The following is a 20,512-nucleotide window of genomic DNA, read 5'->3' on the forward strand; positions in this document are numbered from 1 at the left end:
GCAGAGGAGGAGGACGAGGAGAGAGATGGAAGAGGGAGCTGCTCAGTGCTGCCACTGCTCTCCTCTTCTGCTATCTGTTCCTCCATCTTCCTCGCTTCTCCTCTTCATCTTTCTTTTAAATCGAAGGAAAGGAACACATTGCAGCTGCTAGAAATCTGTGTCCTGTTAAGAGGAGACAGACCTCACAGAAATAAGGCCACATGATTGGTTGCGATATGGTCGGGCTTAAAGGCCAGGCTAAACGTAGCCTGATAAATGAGACTGCAAGACTGGAAAACAAGACCGTTAAAGAGGCTGATCAATAAGAGCTCCTCTAATAAATGTCAGCACTTTTTTTTAGCAGTACTGACGCTGGCGTCTGCATTGTTGACCCAAAGCAGAGCAGTGAATTTCTAATTTATCCGCTTGTGTTGTCTCCTATAAAGGAGTCTCCTCCGGCCCTGTTTCACATCACAGATACAAGTGTGATGAGCTGTAAGAGAGACAAGGAAGCACAAGTGCCCACAAGTGCCCACAAGTGCCCACACGTGCGAAGAGACAACACAAATACACATACACTCAAAAGCATGTACACGTAGTTAGTTCCCACGGTGCTGTGTCACAATGCAGCAGCGGGCTGATTAAACAACGCAACGTTTTGAGTCATCCTTCATCAGGATCAAAGGCCAAATATCCTCAGCATTTTCTATTCCACGCATTCCTCTAAGGGCACAGTATACACCATTATAATCATAAACTGTATCTACACATTCCTAGATTGCAAATGCTATGCACATGTTCTTCTATGTTATCAATTTTTAATTAAAGGTACAGGGTGTAGGATTTGGCGACATCTAGTGGTGTGTTTGCAGATTGCAACCAACTGAGTACCCCTCCGCTCACTCCACCCTTTCCAAGACTGCGGTAACGTGAGCCGCCGAGTGCAAAACCGAGGTAACGCCATTCGCCTCGCTCAGAGGCCATCCTTACTATAATAACACTACTTTAGGAGCGACGGAATCAGACGGCAGCAGGTGGTACCGCGGTTTTGCACTCTGCAGCTCACGTTACCGCAGTTTCACAAGTGTGTCGGAGATCTACGGTGGCCTTCAGGTAACGTAAAAACATGAAAGGCTCTCCAAAACACTGGCTCTCTTTAGAGCCAGTGTTTGGTTTGTCCGTTCTGGGCTACTGTAGAAACGTGGTGGACTCCGTGAAGAGGACCCGTTCCCTATGTAGATATAAACGGCTCATTCTAAACCATTGAAAACACAACGATTCTTAGTTTTAGGGGATTATGTAAGGGATAATGTACAGCGAGCCAGTCAATGTTGTGAAATAAACCCCCAACAGGGCACCACTGCCGCTTGCATCGCCAACAACAATGACCTGCTAGCTGAACATTATCCCGCTTATTACACGGCTACTAAGAAAACAATAATTCAACACAAAAAACGTCTGCCAGAGTCCGACATCAGAACTCCGCCCATAGCAACGGTCTGTTATACATAGCAACGGTCTGCTATAGAGAAATAACAGACCGTAGAACGCCGTGATTGATCAATCAGAATCGAGTATTCAGCAAAGCGGTGTAATAAACACTAATAATTTAAAACATAGTTATGAATATTATAATCCATTTCTGCTAAATAATGTTACACACTCTTCCTTTCATTTTTTTGACTTGAGATTGTGTTTTTCTATTATTCTGAGAAGTATGTTATTTGTAGAAACCAGGACTTTTGCTGAATCCCTGAGGGATGCCGTGGAATTTGTCCGAACAAATGGACTCGGAGTGAATAATTCAGTGCTTGTGTGTTTCAGACAGAAAGACAAGATCACTCACAGAGATGCTGGACAGTCTGGTTCGCCCTCCACTGTAACAGTCTTCTTCTCGTGGTGCAAAGATATCCTTGAGCTCCTCAGCCCAGCTGCGACTGTTTACCATGCAGCCTCCTCCTCCTCCTCCTCTCTGGTGTTGTTGTGTGTCACAGTTACCATCATCTCCACAGTCCTCCCACCAATGGCCTGCTGTGGCCTTTCTCATAAATACCTCTCCCTCCTCTTCCTCATTCATGTCCACATCATAATCTTTTATAAAGACAACACGTAGGGGTGGAGCAAATGTCAGGGTTGGGGGAGGGACTAAGTGCCCTGGCTGGGAATATGGCCACAGATGGACTGAAGATATTCAGAGTTGGGACACAGATCTCTGACTGAAATCAACTGCTTGAATCCCCACGGTATTTGTTTGTTTCCTGTTATCATACAGACAAAGTTTATGAATTAACATAGAATGCAGAATGAGCTTAAACATTAAATTGTGGCATTATTTTTTGTCATATTTCCCATGCTATGTTCCTACTCTGTGATTTTTTCAGTCTCTGGTCATACTATTCATTTAGTCTGTATGAACAGAAGTCACAAAACATAAATGCTGCTAAACTACAAATACATAGCATGGTCTTCCATCCTAAATACTAATCACTGGTAAAATAAAAAAGCAATGTACATGTAGGACTCACCTTCATTGTAGAGACCAAACCAATCCTTAAGATACTTGAAATAAAAATGGGAAAGCAGCAATCATTACAAAATGGAGAGAAGCACAGTGTTGCATAAAAGGATACTTGCTTCTCCCATGCTGGACAGAGACTGTGTGATGACCGTTAAAGGATGCATTTCAGGATTTCTTACTCCTCTACAGAATAGTCCTTATTCCTGAGATCCGTCTAATATTCAAGAACTTAAGTAAAAGAAAAGGAAAAAAATACAGATGCGCATCTTTGCTTTCCAAGACCAGCATTACACGTATCTGTTGTCACGTGTGGCTTAGTTTCAGTGATGTGTGTAGATGTGTGTGTCACGGGGTGCCTAGAGGAGAGAGAGCACCATGTGGAAATATATAGGAACAGACAGAATGGGGTGTGTGTGCACGCTGTATGAGTATATACAGGCGTGAGGGGGTTTCATATCAAATAACTAGAAGCAAATTAAGATGACGAAGAGATGGCAAAGATTTGAAAAAGTAGACAAATGTATGCCTTTTAATCCAACCTCAATTATTCCAAAATGCTATCCCACACTGATAAAGTTGCCCCCATGTCCAGGCGGTCAGGTACAACCAACCAGTCTCTTTAGCAGCTTCACAGGAGCAGAAGGTGAGGAGCAGCCTTGAGTACTTGACAAGTAGTACCTGGGTGAGAATTTCTCAATTTAGTAGAGATTTTGAAAATTCAGAAAATAAAGTTAAAAAATATAAGAATGTTAGATCAGTGGTTCCCGCCCCATGCAAGGGGTCTCTAGGTGATTAAGAAATAAGAAACAAGATTCTGCAACAAAAATGTTTTGTAATATTTACTTTTGAAATACTCCATTATTCTACTTTTGAGCCTCTGAAAACGATTCAGATCAAATCGAGAAGGGAAAATTCTCTCTTCAAGACCTGCAGCTCAAGATGACAGGTGGCTTTGTATTAATGAGCCACAAGAAATAACGGTTGGGAACCACTGCCTTAGATGAATGAATTATCATAAAAAACATTAATCTGAACCATTGAATGTGCACCAAATGTACTTAAGATGTGCTGCACTACTTCCCATCAAGAGATCAAAATAATAATAGCCTTTACTGCTGAAAAGTGTAATATTACATTTCATATTCAACAGTGTTTGTGAGCACTTATTTTTCAAGGCAGCAAAGATATTGTGACTCCCATTAGATACTACCAGTTGCAGCATAGAGCCAAGACCATGGCTACATTACAAGTCATACTTTTAAAAAGTATGTACTGTTGCATTCACTATATGTACAATTGGGACATACTTAGTCACAACATTGCACCTTGAACTCTGAGCTCATATATCTGCTAGATGTAGGACATCGACCAGATGTAGGACATTTTGTTATTCTGCATTTGACATACTACATATTGGGGCACGTTCTGGCATACTAAATAGGGTATTGGATCACACAGAAAGTAATCTATTTCCCAGGTTTCTTTCAGGGTTGGCGTTGACCTTAATTTCTAAAAGGCAGCCTTGGCATTATAAAAAAAAAAAAAAAAAAAAAGTTGTTGGGACTCTTGCGATGTACAGTTAGTGTTAAAATTAAGGCCCTCATTGTGATTAGCAACCTGTGTTTCCCTATTGGTAAGCTTGGACTAAACACTCATCCCTTTGCCGATCACAATTACAAAAACAAAAAAAGCCAGGTAAATTAGCAGTTTCCTGCATATACAGTCTATGCAGGACATTAACACTTGCCAAATGCATCTTTGAAAATAAATATCAAAAGTTGTGATTTACAAAGACCTACTGTAGAATTAGTCACTACAATTTGATAAACACACATGGGCCAAGCCAAGAGGTTTAAGCACTGTGGCACAAAGGGAAACATTTGCATTTCAGATGAAGCATGAATGACATGAAAGTGCCGAGTAAAAACATGTTTATTGAATGCTCAGTATCACAGGACACCAACCCCTGAAAGAAAGCAAGACAGTTATGGTTGAGAAACTACTTTTAAATCCATACTGATTTCATTTCAAATGTGAACAAGTGATACTTACCATTTGGCATTACATGTTCAGGCAGATTTATTCTAGTCAAATTTAAGATCGTCTTTGCCCGTTGAGTCTGGAAACCAGGGCATAGGTTGCCAGTAGTTGAAGCCTTGATGTGGGTGTGCTCGAGGCTCCAGTCCAGATTTGTAGCCAGCTTGAGGCATGTACTTCTGGTCTACTGGGAGTTTGCCAGCCTTGTTGTACGAGAGGTATGGAGCAAAGGGGAGCTGGTAGTAAGGAACATATGGACTCACCGGGCCTGGGTTGCTGCCGCTGCTGGGTTTTGGTGTAAGGGGACATGGTGTAGTTGTTGTAGGAGCAGAGACAGTTGTTGGCTTGGACGTAGGTTTAACGGTGGGAACTGCGTCAACCGGCTTAACAGTTGTGAGAGTTGGAGGCAGAGTAGTTTGCATGGGGTTACTTGGATTTTGTGGGTATTGAGGCCATCCGTAGAAGTGCTGCATAAATTGGTAGTAGTAAATGGGGTCTCCAGGCATCTGTTGTCCTGCTGGAGGGTAGAAGGGATAATATGATGGGTAATGAGGCTTGGGTGTTTTTTGAGGGGTCTTGGTGGTTACTGCCGGCTCTGCTGTGGTCATCTTGGCTGTAGTAGTCATTCCACTAGTGACAGGTCCAGTAGTAATAGGTTTGGCAGTAGTAGTCGGTTTGGCAGTAGTAGTCGGTTTGGCAGTCTTCACTGGGATATTTGGCAGGGTGTAGTAGGGGTACTGAGGGTAAGGGTAGTAAGGGTAATAAGGATAATAGTACGGATTTGCAGGAGGGGGTTTCTCCACAGATGGCTTGGGGGTTACGGTGGTCACGTCAGGCTTGGCAGTAGTTGTAGCAGCACCAGGAGTTGGTGCCGGCGTCATCATCATCATATTCATGTAATAGCAGTAATACAAATAGGAATAATAATCACTGCTAGGATCGGAGACGTAAAGGGGCTGGGTCGCCTCACGCTTGTGACGATTCGGCCCGAGAGGGAAAGGAGGTGTCCAAGGCTGCTGAGTAGGCTTAGGGGTGGTCGAAGCAGGCGCTGGAGCAGAACTTCTCAACATGGGACAGGTGAATTTAACTAGAGTCCCCAACCAACTCATTGGCAACACGTAATTCCCATCCTGAAACAAGAATATACAAGTAGCTTAGCTGATAATACACTTCAGCATTTGTAAAAGCTAGCTAATAAACTTCATTCATTGACACGTTGTCAAGCAATACTTTCACTTAAATGCCTCTCATCTTCTAATGGCTTATAGATAATTTTGTACACCATGTACAGCTCTCTTAGCCATATAATTAGGAGTATACCTCTTGTATCACATTGCAGCCGTCATAGGGAACAACCAGAACGAGGCCCAGTGCATTTTGCCGCATTGAATAGTCACAGCTCCCAGGCACCTGGGTCAAAGGTAGAGGACGTGCGTTGCCTGGAGGTGAAGAAGAAAGACATGAATCTTTGCCAAACAGTCATGTGCTTACAGCTGTAACATAAACTGACATTAAACAAGTTGGTTGTGTTACAATACCCATGTCTAGCTGGAGGTCAGCAGCTCCGGGTCCCATGGCTCTCAACTTCATCTTGCTTTGCCCACAGTGCAGGGAACAATTCAAGCGTCTCCATGCTGCTTCGTCGGCCATGTTGTCCCCCAGCTGGGATGGCTGCTCCAACATCCCTTTAGGAGTTCAGATACAAAGTTAATACTGGCCACACGCCTTGGTTTGAGTACCATGCAGTATATCAAATCATCAGTAAAACCTTACCTGTGCCATCGGATTGATCCGAGTCAATGTGCAGCAGTCCATCATTTCCTGTGGCAGCAGACTGGGAGTTAAGTTCTTTCCCATTGAAGAGACTACTTCCTCGCTTTACTTCCATCCCTGAGGCCACACTAGCTACCTCGTCCTGCTTAACTGTTTTGCTCAGCCCGCTCAAGCTAAAACAAGTTAAACTATCGGTCAAAGCGCACAGGACTAATAAGACTGCTGCAGCGTGACATAATCTGCTTCCATCGTCACCTGCCATACTGGAGATGCAAGCTCAGAGTAGATGGAAAGCACTATGAAGAGCAACTGAGTCACGGCTTTTAATTCTGGGCACATGTTAGCAGCAGGTGATCAACCAGTCAGCTGCACCTGTGTTCAATTAGCTTGCAACAGGTGGACTCGTTAAGAGCCTCTGATGACTGATTTGTTGTCTCAGGTCAATAAAGTCAGCTCTGCATATTCATCATATACTGTATATGTAGCATGAAATAGGAGACCTGCCATTTGTTTTGTAGGTTATTTTGCTGTCAGGTTATGTGAATCCCCCCTCTAGTATGTTTATTGAAATGTTTGAAGGAATTTGTTGTTTTTATGTGTGTTTTTTCACTTTATTCCTTCTATTTAATGTCTAGTGTTACATGCAGGAATGTGTGCAGTACAATATTGTGTCTTCAGAGCTTATTACCGACCTTTAGTTTCATAACCATCCTAAGTAGCGAATATGAAGACACACAAATGATACAGACCTAACATGAGACAACAGTATTTGTCTGGCCGTAGCTGAAATAATATTTAATAGGAGTAACACAATTCTGCTTACATTTCAGGTTTTTTTTGTGACACACTTTAGCGTGCCATATAAATGTAACACAACATATACAGAATTTGTTTAAATTTGAAATGAAATTTAATTAATTGAATTGAAATAGAAGTCCATAAAGTACAATCAGTCATACCAATTCAGTTTATAAAGAAAGAAGAAAAATAACATCAGAGTGAAGTATAAATAATAATAAAAACAACAACAACAATAATAATAATAATAATAGTAATAATTATTACTATTATTATTATTATTATTATAAATTATTATTATAATTATAGAGAAATAAAGTAAATTAAATAAAACAAATATTAAAGTGACAGACTTCTTCAGACAAAAGTACAAAGTACAATTTAGTTACTGACATGGATTACTTATTTGTTACAAATTTGAGATACTCAAAATAACATTCAATTTCAATTAAAAACAACTTGAGTTAAGAAATTTAGCTTTATGAATATGGCATTTCCCAACTAAGATAAAAAGGTTAACAAAAGAGCATAGACTGTTATCACATTCAAAATAAGTGATAACATTTTAACTTCAATATTAATTGCATGTTCTTGTTTTGCACAATATATTATTCTATAACCATAAAACAGATGAATTATACTTACATTAGATAAAACTGTAATGATCCTGTGAGAGACCTTGTCTATGTAGAATTGTTGAAAAAAAGGATATTTGAGGAGATTATATAAATATGCAGCTGCTATTTACACCATTGTTCAGTAATGGAAAAATATGTGGATAAGAGGATTGTGGAAATATAAAACAAGAGCAGCAGTATATCCAAAGACAATGAAAAGAATTAATGGAAATACACCAAGAATGTGTATAAATCTTGCAATCCTAATCCATTTAGTATATTATCATAAATGGATTTATTTTACCCTGAAAACGGGAACATTTTCTAAATCTGTTGGGCATTTTTTGGCCTTTATTATAGAGTTGACAATTAAGAGGAAGGAGGAAGGATAAGAAATCAGAGGGAAGAGAGATGGCGAATGACATGCGACAAAGGTCCCCATCCTGACTCGGACTAGGGACACTGGGTTTCATGGTCAGTCCTGTTAACCCTTCAGGGCACCCTTAAGTCACCTAGTTTTTAAGATGTGCTGGCAGGCAGACCATTTCAAAAACATAACATCTTTGCTGGAGGTATGTATGAGTGTAAAGGCAATATAGAAACGCAGAAGAAACACAAAATAGTTATTTTACAGTTTGTAAAAAGATTTATAAAGTATCTTTTACATTTGACTTTCATGTATGATATCAAATGTATTGCTTTGTTTACTGCCAACATCTTTTCCTTCAAGGTCTCAGAATATCACCTATTAGTTTTTAATTATTGTCATTTCCAGTAGTTAAGAAAGTATAACCATTTCTACATGTATCAAACCATACCATCAGCTTAATTGAGTTTGAACAGTTACAATCATGTGTATTTGCTTACTTCTGGATGCAGTGACCAAACCAAAAAATGATGAGGCACAAAAACAATCAAAGATACAGCAGCTACAGTGTGTTTAAGTGCTGTTCCTCAGTTGTTGGCTTCTCTATTTCATAGAGGTGGCACAATTTAAATGTAATGTTTGAATAAGGCCAACCTCCTTCACACCTGCTAAATGTTATGAGGAATCTCATTAAAAGGGCTTTACTTTTCACTGAAATATATAAAAAAATACAACCAAGTCCTTTCAGTAAAGCTTGTGCACACACAAGCACAACTTTATATAATGATCCAGACAAAATGTTCCCACTAGGGACTCACCAAGAAATGGTTTAGCCATGGCGCCACCATGTGGACAGTCTCCAAACAGCCCAATTAAGAAGCTGTTCAGATTACAATGGAGCAGTTTCATATACAAAGCTCTACATTTTGACAAGAGTAAAGACCAATTTTTCTTCCAATATGACTACACACACACTTAAGGCCACTTCTTGATAAACAGATTCAAGTAAAAGTCAACAAGTAAAGACAACACAACAGGTCACTTATGTTATTCAAACCATTTATTAGAAACATTTCAGCAGGCTAGCCTCGAGGAGGGGGAATTGGCATAAATGGATAGCGAAGTTGAGGATGAAAATGGGGATGATGTTGTTGATGTTGCGGCGGTGGCGGCGGGTGATCTGGTTTCACAGTTGTTGTAGTCGTAGCTGGGGTCGTTGTAGTTTTTGGCTTTGGGGTTGGATATTGGGGATAGGGAGGTATAAAATCCCTATAATTGTAAAGCTGATATGGATTATAGAAAGGCATGTATGGTGGAAACTGCAGTGGCTGAGGTTTTGGTTTGGTAGTGGTTGTAGTTGGTGTAGTCGTCGTTTTGGGCTTTGGAGTTGGATATTGGGGATAGGGAGGGAAAAACTGAGGTAAATGATATGGAGGATAGAAAGGCATGTACGGTGGAAACTGCGGTGGCTGAGGTTTTGGTTTGGTCGTGGTTGTAGTTTTAGTCGTAGTTGGTTTAGTTGTAATTGGTGTAGTTGTCGTTATGGGCTTTGGAGTTGGATATTGGGGATAAGGAGGGAGAAATTGAGGTAAAGGATGATATGGAGGATAGAAAGGCATATAGGGTGGAAACTGCGGTTTTGGCTTGGTCAGGGTAGTGGTTGTAGTTTTAGTCGTAGTTGGATTAGTTGTAATTGGTGTAGTCGTCGTTATGGGCTTTGGAGTTGGATATTGGGGATAGGGAGGGAGAAATTGAGGTAAAGGATGATATGGAGGATAGAAAGGCATATAGGGTGGAAACTGGGGTGGCTGAGGTTTAGGCATGGGTTTGGCAGCTGCTGGCGAAGGGCCAGGCCAAGGAAAGGGAGGATAGAAAGGTGGGTAGAAAGGAAAAGGAACTGCAGATGGAGGAGCTGGAGCTGCAGATGGAGCTGCAGATGGAGCTGCTGGCTTTCCAACTGCTGGCTTTGCAGTGGTGGTTGTAGTCGGGTTGGTGGTGGTGGTTGGTGCAGCTGTTGTGACCGGAAAAGGGGGTCGAAAGTAGGGGTAAAAAGGTGGGAAGAAAGGGTATTGTGGAAGTTGGGGAATTCCTGGTTTCTTTGTGTTTGTTGTAGGTTCGGGTACTGGGGCCTGGCTGGTCTCAGGTACAGGGGCAGCAGTTGTGAGAGCAGGTGCTGCAGGTTTGGGACACCAGAGTGAGACAGGAATTCCTTGCCAACGCATTGGGAGCACATAACTTCCACCCTAAGGAGGAGAAAACAAACAAATTAGAAACCAGGGCATCACAAACCAGTTAAGGTTACACTTGCCTGTAAACAATTAGTTTCAGTACTGTATAGACAACCATCAATAAAAATACATTTTAAAAAATCTGAAAATAATGGTGTAACCAAAGTTACAGCATAGTTTAATATGGGAAACAATAAGCAGAAAACACTCACATTTGAGAAGCTATAATTTTAGCCCTTTGTTACACCACAGTAATACTTTTAAGCTGAAGTAAAATAGGAGCAAAAAGTTTTTTATTTAACAGTTACTATGTCCTGACAGTAGTGCATGAGACAGATAATCTGAAAAATCATGTGCCTCTGTGTGCTCCTAATGGCATCTGCAAGACAGTAGGAAAACAACCAATCATAGCCAAGCTTGAGCCTGCCATCTATGAGCAGCTGTCAATCACTGGCAGACTCCAATCAAACTAGGTAGCGCTGATCATATGAAACAATATTCTGTTACTGTAATGCCTAGACTAGTTTGACTTTTATCGGAGTTCACCAGTGATTGACAGCTGCCTCTATTGAATGAACAGCCAATTGGAACACTCTGAAAGAACCTGTGATTGGCTAAAGTCTCCCATCAAGGCTAGATTTTTTTGAAGCCTGAAAACAGAGCCTTGAGGTGCAGAAGTGTAGTTTTCACTCAGAACACTTGAATTACAATATGATGAAAAGGTATGGAATTTTTGCCCAATGATGCGAAAATATTCTGCCTACTGTAGGTTTAATTGCCAGGATTAGCCAGAGATTGTCAACTATTGGTAGCAACAATTAGCATTAAACAGCATTACCTCTTGAACAATGTTGCAGCCATCAAAGGGAACCAACATGACGAGCCCCAGAGGGTTCCTCTGCATGTTGTAGCCACAGGTGGAAGGGACTTGGGCCAGAGGCACTGGAGGGGCATTTCCTGTGGGGGAAGAAAAACTCAATGTGACTATATGAAATCAGTGGGACTACATTGCACATTGTAACAGATAAGATAGCTAATTGGTCTTCCTAAAAAAAAAAAAAAAAAAATCAGACGGCTGCAGCTGATTAAGAATGCTGCTGCTGCTAGAGTCCTCACTAAGACCAAGAAAGTGGATCATATCAGTCCAGTTCTGAGCTGTCTACACTGGCTCCCTGTCTCTCAGAGAATTGATTTCAAAATACTCCTGCTGGTTTACAAAGAACTAAATAGTTTAGGGCCAAAATACATTTCTGATCTTCTGCCATGTTATGAAATAGGAACCATCCAGACCTCTCAGGTCATCTGGATCAGGTCTGCTTAGTGTCCCCAGAGTCAGAACTAAACATGCAGAAGCAGCATTCAGTTTTTATGCACCAAATATTTGGAACAAGCTCCCAGAAAACTGCAGGACCAACTCCACCAATTTCTTTTAAAGCAAAGCTTAAAACGTTCCTGTTTTGCTGCTGCCTTTTATTAAACCAGATAATGATCTTATATACACACTGCACTAGAGCTTTTTATATTCTAGTTTAGCTTCTATCCTAGCTTTTATTTTCTAATCTTTAATGATTTATGTTTGTATAACTGTTTTAAATATGTCTTGATGTTCTTTTGCACTTTGTCGCAATGTTCTTGAATGTTTATATAAAGCACAACATGCAAAATCTCTCCTCAGAGCTTATGAAGAACTGAACATATATGATGATGACCCCTAGAGCTACTATGGAAGAGTGCAATTATTTATGCATTTCTTTTGTTCTAGTTCTTTTAAATCAAAGCTTATTAAGACTTATTAATTCACCTTGTTCCACTGCAAACTGAGAAGCTCCTGGTCCCACTGCTCTGAACTTCAGCTGGTTTCCACCACACTGCAGGGAGGTCGCCATGCGCTTCCAAAAGGCTTCTCTGGAACTGGTGTCTTGTGTTTGTCCTTTAGACCAGCCTGAAAGGAAACATTGGGATTAGTTTTTTTAGGAGTTGTAAACAGAAATTTAACTGCACACCACTTTAATTCAATACAGCACAAGATGGAAGAGTAACTAGAAGTATAACCTTAGTTAAAGCATAACCATTGAAGTATATAAAAGTACAACCACCTGTAGAAATCTCTAAGCAGAAATCTTGATAAAAAAAAAACTATTTTTTAAAATGGGTGCAAATCAGTAGTAAAAAGGGAAACTCAAAAGGATTGTGATAATCGCCTAACATCCATGATATGACCACCAAATACAGTAAACAGTAAAAAAGTATTTGACCTTAAAAGATTTACCTGCAAAGTCAGCTTGATAAGCAGCTTCATCCTTGGTCCCGTCTGCAGCTGGTGATTCGAGGCCTGATCCTTTCACATAAGCTCTCCCAAACACAATCTCACCCTCTTGGACGCCTCTAGTTCTGGCTGCAGCTGCTTCTTTTCGCCCTTCTCGTCTTTCTGTTTTCTTCAGTCGATAACAGTCTATCGTTTGCGCCAAATAACACGCCAGAATAAGCGCTGCAGCCAGGTAAACAGTAGCGCTTTTCCTCTTTCCTTTACGCATCATTGTGTCGTGCATGACTCCTGGGAATGACAGACTCAGGTGTGCTGCAGCTATTTGAACTGTGACGTGCTCTGCGCGCGGTGGCTGCCACAGCCAATCACAACGATTCTTAGTTTTAGGGGATTATGTAAGGGATAATGTACAGCGAGCCAGTCAATGTTGTGAAATAAACCCCCAACAGGGCACCACTGCCGCTTGCATCGCCAACAACAATGACCTGCTAGCTGAACATTATCCCGCTTATTACACGGCTACTAAGAAAACAATAATTCAACACAAAAAACGGTCTGCCAGAGCACTGGCGTGTTCAGGGAGTGGCCTAGGGTGGCACGGGCCACCCCTGAAATCTGATTGGCCACCCCAAGTGCCACCCCAATATCTTAAAATATGATTGGCTATATGCCCAGTCAGAGGCGGGCCACGGCACTGAATGTAAACTGCACTCTTGTTTAGAGTTGCAGTTCCTTCTCAAACCTGAGAGGCAGAGATGCGCTAAAGTAGTATGTAGCCTGCAAAAAAAAAAAGGCGCGAAGAAGAAGAAGTTTGAGCAGGTGAACCTACAGGTGAAACAAACTCAGTCTATCGAAGCAACACGTCTCTGGAGCGTCGTCGTGAAAGATGTGAGTAGCCTACATTTTACTACACTTACTGTGCCTGTAGTTAAAAGCTGTAACGGTAATAAGCTAAACATTTACCCTGTCTTGTTTTATTTCTTTTTATTGTAATTGGCACAAGGCTGTCATCATCTCATCTCATTAGCAAACACTGTTTTGACTGTCAACGATGCTAAAGCTACTATTTAGCCATCTAGCCCTCCCAGTCAGCAGTGCTGCATGTGAGCGGAGTTTTTCAGCTCTAAAGCTCATTAAAACTCATTTGAGGACAACCATGCTAGACAACAGACTAAGCCATTTAGGTTTGCTAAGTATTGAGTCAAGAAGAGCGAGGGCACTCAACATGGATGATTTTATCAAAGTGTTTGCAAGCAAACACAAGAACAGGCGAATTGCACTGTTTTAACCCTCCTGTTTTCCTCAGGTCAAGGAAGGAAGGAAGAAGGGAGGGAGGAAGGACGGAATGAAGAACAGAGGAAGGACAGAGGGAGGAAAGAAAGAGAGAAGGACAGGAAGAAGGGAGGGAGGAAGGAAGCAAGGAAGGAAGGAACTGTCAAAATAGATTGGGTCTCTTGAATGGTAATACTAGAGTAACCAACACTGTAGCACATGTAAAGTTTATAATTTGTTTGGTTAAATAATTTGTTCAAAGAGGCGTATGTATTTTAAATATGTTTGCACTTTATAGGCGGAGAGTGACTGTGTTTTTTAATGTGCATTGTTTTCTTATGTTGGCTTTTGGAGTCACAGGTTATTTTGTAGCATTATTACTGTAACAAATCAGTGTTGAAACAAGATTTGTTACAAGTGATGTAAGCTTTTTTTATGCACACATAAGCTCTGGTAAGGTCAGCTATCTCTGTTGATAAAATATTCTACACGGTCTGTACCTCCAACCATTTACATTGTTGCACATGTAAAGTTTTGCACAGTTTTGTCAAGTAAATATTTTGCCCAAAGAGTCTTATTTATTTTAATTTTGTTGGCACTTTATAAAGTGACTGTTTTAGAATAAGGATTTTCTTTTGTATGTAACCTACTTTGGGAATTTACAAATTATTTTGGCATTATTTAACAGTTCACTTTACAATGTTAAAACAAGGTTTGCTGGTATGTGAGGAGGGATGTGACTTTTGTTTATACCTGGGAGTTCAGGTTTCTCTGTTGCTGAGAATACTACAGTAACTTACTACACTGTGGCACATGTGACAAGTTTTGTCAAGTAAATTATTTGCCCAAACAGGCTTATTTATTGTAATTTTGTTGGCACTTTATACAGTGCACTTTATACAGAAAGTGCATTGTCTTTTTTGTATGTACTGTATATCATACCTTGGAAGGTTGTTTTTGAGGTTAGAATAAAGTATGGTAGTTTTCAATCACATTTGTATGTTGCCTTTTCCTGAATGTTGTGACTAGTAGGTCTATTCTTGCTTGCAGTGTTAATAAGTGAAGTAGATATGGGTTGTGGAGACAAACATGGTAAATTAATGCTATGCCGACACCTGGGTGTGGGTGTGTATTTTCTTGTGTGTGTGTGTGTGTGCGCGTGCGTGCATACGTGAGTGTATATGTCTGTGCGCAGGCGCTCCTGCTCACACTTCATGCCACCCCTGCATAAGTCAGTGCCCCACTGGTGCCACCCCTATCAAAAATGTCTGGACACGCCCCTGATCAGAACTGCGCCCATAGCAACGGTCTGTTATACATAGCAACGGTCTGCTATAGAGAAATAACAGACCGTAGAACGCCGTGATTGATCAATCAGAATCGAGTATTCAACAAAGCGGTGTAATAAACACTAATAATTTAAAACATAGTTATGAATATTATAATCCATTTCTGCTAAATAATGTTACACACTCTTCCTTTCATTTTTTTGACTTGAGATTGTGTTTTTCTATTATTCTGAGAAGTATGTTATTTGTAGAAACCAGGACTTTTGCTGAATCCCTGAGGGATGCCGTGGAATTTGTCCGAACAAATGGACTCGGAGTGAGTAATTCAGTGCTTGTGTGTTTCAGACAGAAAGACAAGATCACTCACAGAGATGCTGGACAGTCTGGTTCGCCCTCCACTGTAACAGTCTTCTTCTCGTGGTGCAAAGATATCCTTGAGCTCCTCAGCCCAGCTGCGACTGTTTACCATGCAGCCTCCTCCTCCTCCTCCTCTCTGGTGTTGTTGTGTGTCACAGTTACCATCATCTCCACAGTCCTCCCACCAATGGCCTGCTGTGGCCTTTCTCATAAATACCTCTCCCTCCTCTTCCTCATTCATGTCCACATCATAATCTTTTATAAAGACAACACGTAGGGTTGGAGCAAATGTCAGGGTTGGGGGAGGGACTAAGTGCCCTGGCTGGGAATATGGCCACAGATGGACTGAAGATATTCAGAGGTGGGACACAGATCTCTGACTGAAATCAACTGCTTGAATCTCTTTAATCCCCACGGTATTTGTTTGTTTCCTGTTATCATACAGACAAAGTTTATGAATTAACATAGAATGCAGAATGAGCTTAAACATTAAATTGTGGCATTATTTTTTGTCATATTTCCCATGCTATGTTCCTACTCTGTGATTTTTTCAGTCTCTGGTCATACTATTCATTTAGTCTGTATGAACAGAAGTCACAAAACATAAATGCTGCTAAACTACAAATACATAGCATGGTCTTCCATCCTAAATACTAATCACTGGTAAAATAAAAAAGCAATGTACATGTAGGACTCACCTTCATTGTAGAGACCAAACCAATCCTTAAGATACTTGAAATAAAAATGGGAAAGCAGCAATCATTACAAAATGGAGAGAAGCACAGTGTTGCATGAAAGGATACTTGCTTCTCCCATGCTGGACAGAGACTGTGTGATGACCGTTAAAGGATGCATTTCAGGATTTCTTACTCCTCTACAGAATAGTCCTTATTCCTGAGCTCCGTCTAGTATTCAAGAACTTAAGTAAAAGAAAAGGAAAAAAATACAGATGCGCATCTTTGCTTTCCAAGACCAGCATTACACGTATCTGTTGTCACGTGTGGCTTAGTTTCAGTGATGTGTGTAGATGTGTGTGTCACGGGGTGCCTAGAGGAGAGAGAGCACCATGTGGAAATATATAGGAACAGACAGAATGGGGTGTGTGTGCACGCTGTATGAGTATATACAGGCGTGAGGGGGTTTCATATCAAATAACTAGAAGCAAATTAAGATGACGAAGAGATGGCAAAGATTTGAAAAAGTAGACAAATGTATGCCTTTTAATCCAACCTCAATTATTCCAAAATGCTATCCCACACTGATAAAGTTGCCCCCATGTCCAGGCGGTCAGGTACAACCAACCAGTCTCTTTAGCAGCTTCACAGGAGCAGAAGGTGAGGAGCAGCCTTGAGTACTTGACAAGTAGTACCTGGGTGAGAATTTCTCAATTTAGTAGAGATTTTGAAAATTCAGAAAATAAAGTTAAAAAATATAAGAATGTTAGATCAGTGGTTCCCGCCCCATGCAAGGGGTCTCTAGGTGATTAAGAAATAAGAAACAAGATTCTGCAACAAAAATGTTTTGTAATATTTACTTTTGAAATACTCCATTATTCTACTTTTGAGCCTCTGAAAACGATTCAGATCAAATCGAGAAGGGAAAATTCTCTCTTCAAGACCTGCAGCTCAAGATGACAGGTGGCTTTGTATTAATGAGTCACAAGAAATAACGGTTGGGAACCACTGCCTTAGATGAATGAATTATCATAAAAAAAAAACATTAATCTGAACCATTGAATGTGCACCAAATGTACTTCAGATGTGCTGCACTACTTCCCATCAAGAGATCAAAATAATAATAGCCTTTACTGCTGAAAAGTGTAATATTACATTTCATATTCAACAGTGTTTGTGAGCACTTATTTTTCAAGGCAGCAAAGATATTGTGACTCCCATTAGATACTACCAGTTGCAGCATAGAGCCAAGACCATGGCTACATTACAAGTCATACTTTTAAAAAGTATGTACTGTTGCATTCACTATATGTACAATTGGGACATACTTAGTCACAACATTGCACCTTGAACTCTGAGCTCATATATCTGCTAGATGTAGGACATTTTGTTATTCTGCATTTGACATACTACATATTGGGGCACGTTCTGGCATACTAAATAGGGTATTGGATCACACAGAAAGTAATCTATTTCCCAGGTTTCTTTCAGGGTTGGCGTTGACCTTAATTTCTAAAAGGCAGCCATGGCATTATAAAAAAAAAAAAAAAAGTTGTTGGGACTCTTGCGATGTACAGTTAGTGTTAAAATTAAGGCCCTCATTGTGATTAGCAACCTGTGTTTCCCTATTGGTAAGCTTGGACTAAACATTCATCCCTTTGCCGATCACAATTACAAAAACAAAAAAAGCCAGGTAAATTAGCAGTTTCCTGCATATACAGTCTATGCAGGACATTAACACTTGCCAAATGCATCTTTGAAAATAAATATCAAAAGTTGTTGAACCTTAGTGTAATTTACAAAGACCTACTGTAGAATTAGTCACTACAATTTGATAAACACACATGGGCCAAGCCAAGAGGTTTAAGCACTGTGGCACAAAGGGAAACATTTGCATTTCAGATGAAGCATGAATGACATGAAAGTGCCGAGTAAAAACATGTTTATTGAATGCTCAGTATCACAGGACACCAACCCCTGAAAGAAAGCAAGACAGTTATGGTTGAGAAACTACTTTTAAATCCATACTGATTTCATTTCAAATGTGAACAAGTGATACTTACCATTTGGCATTACATGTTCAGGCAGATTTATTCTAGTCAAATTGAAGATCGTCTTTGCCCGTTGAGTGGAAACCAGGGCACAGGTTGCCAGTAGTTGAAGCCTTGATGTGGGTGTGCTCGAGGCTCCAGTCCAGATTTGTAGCCAGCTTGAGGCATGTACTTCTGGTCTACTGGGAGTTTGCCAGCCTTGTTGTACGAGAGGTATGGAGCAAAGGGGAGCTGGTAGTAAGGAACATATGGACTCACCGGGTCTGGGTTGCTGCCGCTGCTGGGTTTTGGTGTATGGGTACATGGTGTAGTTGTTGTAGGAGCAGAGACAGTTGTTGGCTTGGACGTAGGTTTAATGGTGGGAACTGCGTCAACCGGCTTAACAGTTGTGAGAGTTGGAGGCGGAGTAGTTTGCATGGGGTTACTTGGATTTTGTGGGTATTGAGGCCATCCGTAGAAGTGCTGCATAAATTGGTAGTAGTAAATGGGGTCTCCAGGCATCTGTTGTCCTGCTGGAGGGTAGAAGGGATAATATGATGGGTAATAAGGCTTGGGTGTTTTTTGAGGGGTCTTGGTGGTTACTGCCGGCTCTGCTGTGGTCATCTTGGCTGTAGTAGTCATTCCACTAGTGACAGGTCCAGTAGTAATAGGTTTGGCAGTAGTAGTCGGTTTGGCAGTCTTCACTGGGATATTTGGCAGGGTGTAGTAGGGGTACTGAGGGTAAGGGTAGTAAGGGTAATAAGGATAATAGTACGGATTTGCAGGAGGGGGTTTCTCCACAGATGGCTTGGGGGTTACGGTGGTCACGTCAGGCTTGGCAGTAGTTGTAGCAGCACCAGGAGTTGGTGCCGGCGTCATCATCATCATCATCATATTCATGTAATAGCAGTAATACAAATAGGAATAATAATCACTGCTAGGATCGGAGACGTAAAGGGGTGTCCAAGGCTGCTGAGTAGGCTTAGGGGTGGTCGAAGGAGGCGCTGGAGCAGAACTTCTCAACATGGGACAGGTGAATTTAACTAGAGTCCCCAACCAACTCATTGGCAACACGTAATTCCCATCCTGAAACAAGAATATACAAGTAGCTTAGCTGATAATACACTTCAGCATTTGTAAAAGCTAGCTAATAAACTTCATTCATTGACACGTTGTCGAGCAATACTTTCACTTAAATGCCTCTCATGGCTTATAGATAATTTTGTACACTATGTACAGCTCTCTTAGCCATATAATTAGGAGTATACCTCTTGTATCACATTGCAGCCGTCATAGGGAACAACCAGAACGAGGCCCAGTGCATTTTGCCGCATTGAATAGTCACAGCTCCCAGGCACCTGGGTCAAAGGTAGAGGACGTGCGTTGCCTGGAGGTGAAGAAGAAAGACATTAATCTTTGCCAAACGGTCATGTGCTTACAGCTGTAACATAAACTGACATTAAACAAGTTGGTTGTGTTACAATACCCATGTCTAGCTGGAGGTCAGCAGCTCCGGGTCCCATGGCTCTCAACTTCATCTTGCTTTGCCCACAGTGCAGGGAACAATTCAAGCGTCTCCATGCTGCTTCGTCGGCCATGTTGTCCCCCAGCTGGGATGGCTGCTCCAACATCCCTTTAGGAGTTCAGATACAAAGTTAATACTGGCCACACGCCTTGGTTTGAGTACCATGTAGTATATCAAATCATCAGTAAAACCTTACCTGTGCCATCGGATTGATCTGAGTCAATGTGCAGCAGTCCATCATTTCCTGTGGCAGCAGACTGGGAGTTAAGTTCTTTCCCATTGAAGAGACTACTTCCTCGCTTTACTTCCATCCCTGAGGCCACACTAGCTACCTCGTCCTGCTTAACTGTTTTGCTCAGCCCGCTCAAGCTAAAACAAGTTAAACTATCGGTCAAAGCGCACAGGACTAATAAGACTGCTGCAGCGTGACATAATCTGCTTCCATCGTCACCTGCCATACTGGAGATGCAAGCTCAGAGTAGATGGAAAGCACTATGAAGAGCAACTGAGTCACGGCTTTTAATTCTGGGCACATGTTAGCAGCAGGTGATCAACCAGTCAGCTGCACCTGTGTTCAATTAGCTTGCAACAGGTGGACTCGTTAAGAGCCTCTGATGACTGATTTGTTGTCTCAGGTCAATAAAGTCAGCTCTGCATATTCATCATATACTGTATATGTAGCATGAAATAGGAGACCTGCCATTTGTTTTGTAGGTTATTTTGCTGTCAGGTTATGTGAATCCCCCCTCTGGTATGTTTATTGAAATGTTTGAAGGAATTTG

General features: G+C 41.2%; 3 protein-coding genes across 4 annotated transcripts; all 3 read right to left on the reverse strand.

Annotated features, from left to right (window-relative positions):
- Positions 1–4,411: 4,411 nt before the first annotated feature.
- Positions 4,412–6,653, reverse strand: LOC141777187 (uncharacterized). The gene is made up of 5 exons (XM_074651228.1): positions 6,308–6,653; positions 6,073–6,219; positions 5,855–5,973; positions 4,550–5,664; positions 4,412–4,463 (listed from the first exon to the last, which is right to left on the reverse strand). The coding sequence occupies exons 1-4, from the start codon at positions 6,567–6,569 to the stop codon at positions 4,582–4,584; spliced, it is 1,611 nt and encodes a 536-aa protein (XP_074507329.1). The 5' UTR covers positions 6,570–6,653; the 3' UTR covers positions 4,412–4,463; positions 4,550–4,581.
- A 2,480-nt stretch (positions 6,654–9,133) lies between these two features.
- On the reverse strand, positions 9,134–12,888 carry LOC141777188 (uncharacterized). 2 transcript variants are annotated; one of them, XM_074651230.1, is made up of 5 exons: positions 12,587–12,887; positions 12,119–12,259; positions 11,156–11,274; positions 9,783–10,332; positions 9,134–9,599 (listed from the first exon to the last, which is right to left on the reverse strand). In XM_074651230.1, exons 1-5 carry the CDS (start codon positions 12,864–12,866, stop codon positions 9,172–9,174), a joined length of 1,518 nt encoding a protein of 505 aa, XP_074507331.1. In that variant the 5' UTR covers positions 12,867–12,887; the 3' UTR covers positions 9,134–9,171. The 2 variants fall into 2 exon arrangements, with proteins under 2 accessions (XP_074507331.1, XP_074507330.1); XM_074651229.1 differs by having other exon boundaries at positions 9,134–10,332; positions 12,587–12,888.
- Positions 12,889–18,100: 5,212 nt separating this feature from the next.
- LOC141777189 (uncharacterized) lies at positions 18,101–20,293 on the reverse strand. Its single transcript, XM_074651233.1, has 5 exons — positions 19,927–20,293; positions 19,692–19,838; positions 19,474–19,592; positions 18,239–19,291; positions 18,101–18,152 (listed from the first exon to the last, which is right to left on the reverse strand). Exons 1-4 carry the CDS (start codon positions 20,186–20,188, stop codon positions 18,275–18,277), a joined length of 1,545 nt encoding a protein of 514 aa, XP_074507334.1. The 5' UTR covers positions 20,189–20,293; the 3' UTR covers positions 18,101–18,152; positions 18,239–18,274.
- Between the last annotated feature and the right edge of the window lie 219 nt (positions 20,294–20,512).

This window comes from Sebastes fasciatus, chromosome 11, assembly GCF_043250625.1.
Source record: "Sebastes fasciatus isolate fSebFas1 chromosome 11, fSebFas1.pri, whole genome shotgun sequence".
Classification (NCBI taxonomy): Eukaryota; Metazoa; Chordata; class Actinopteri; order Perciformes; family Sebastidae; genus Sebastes; species Sebastes fasciatus.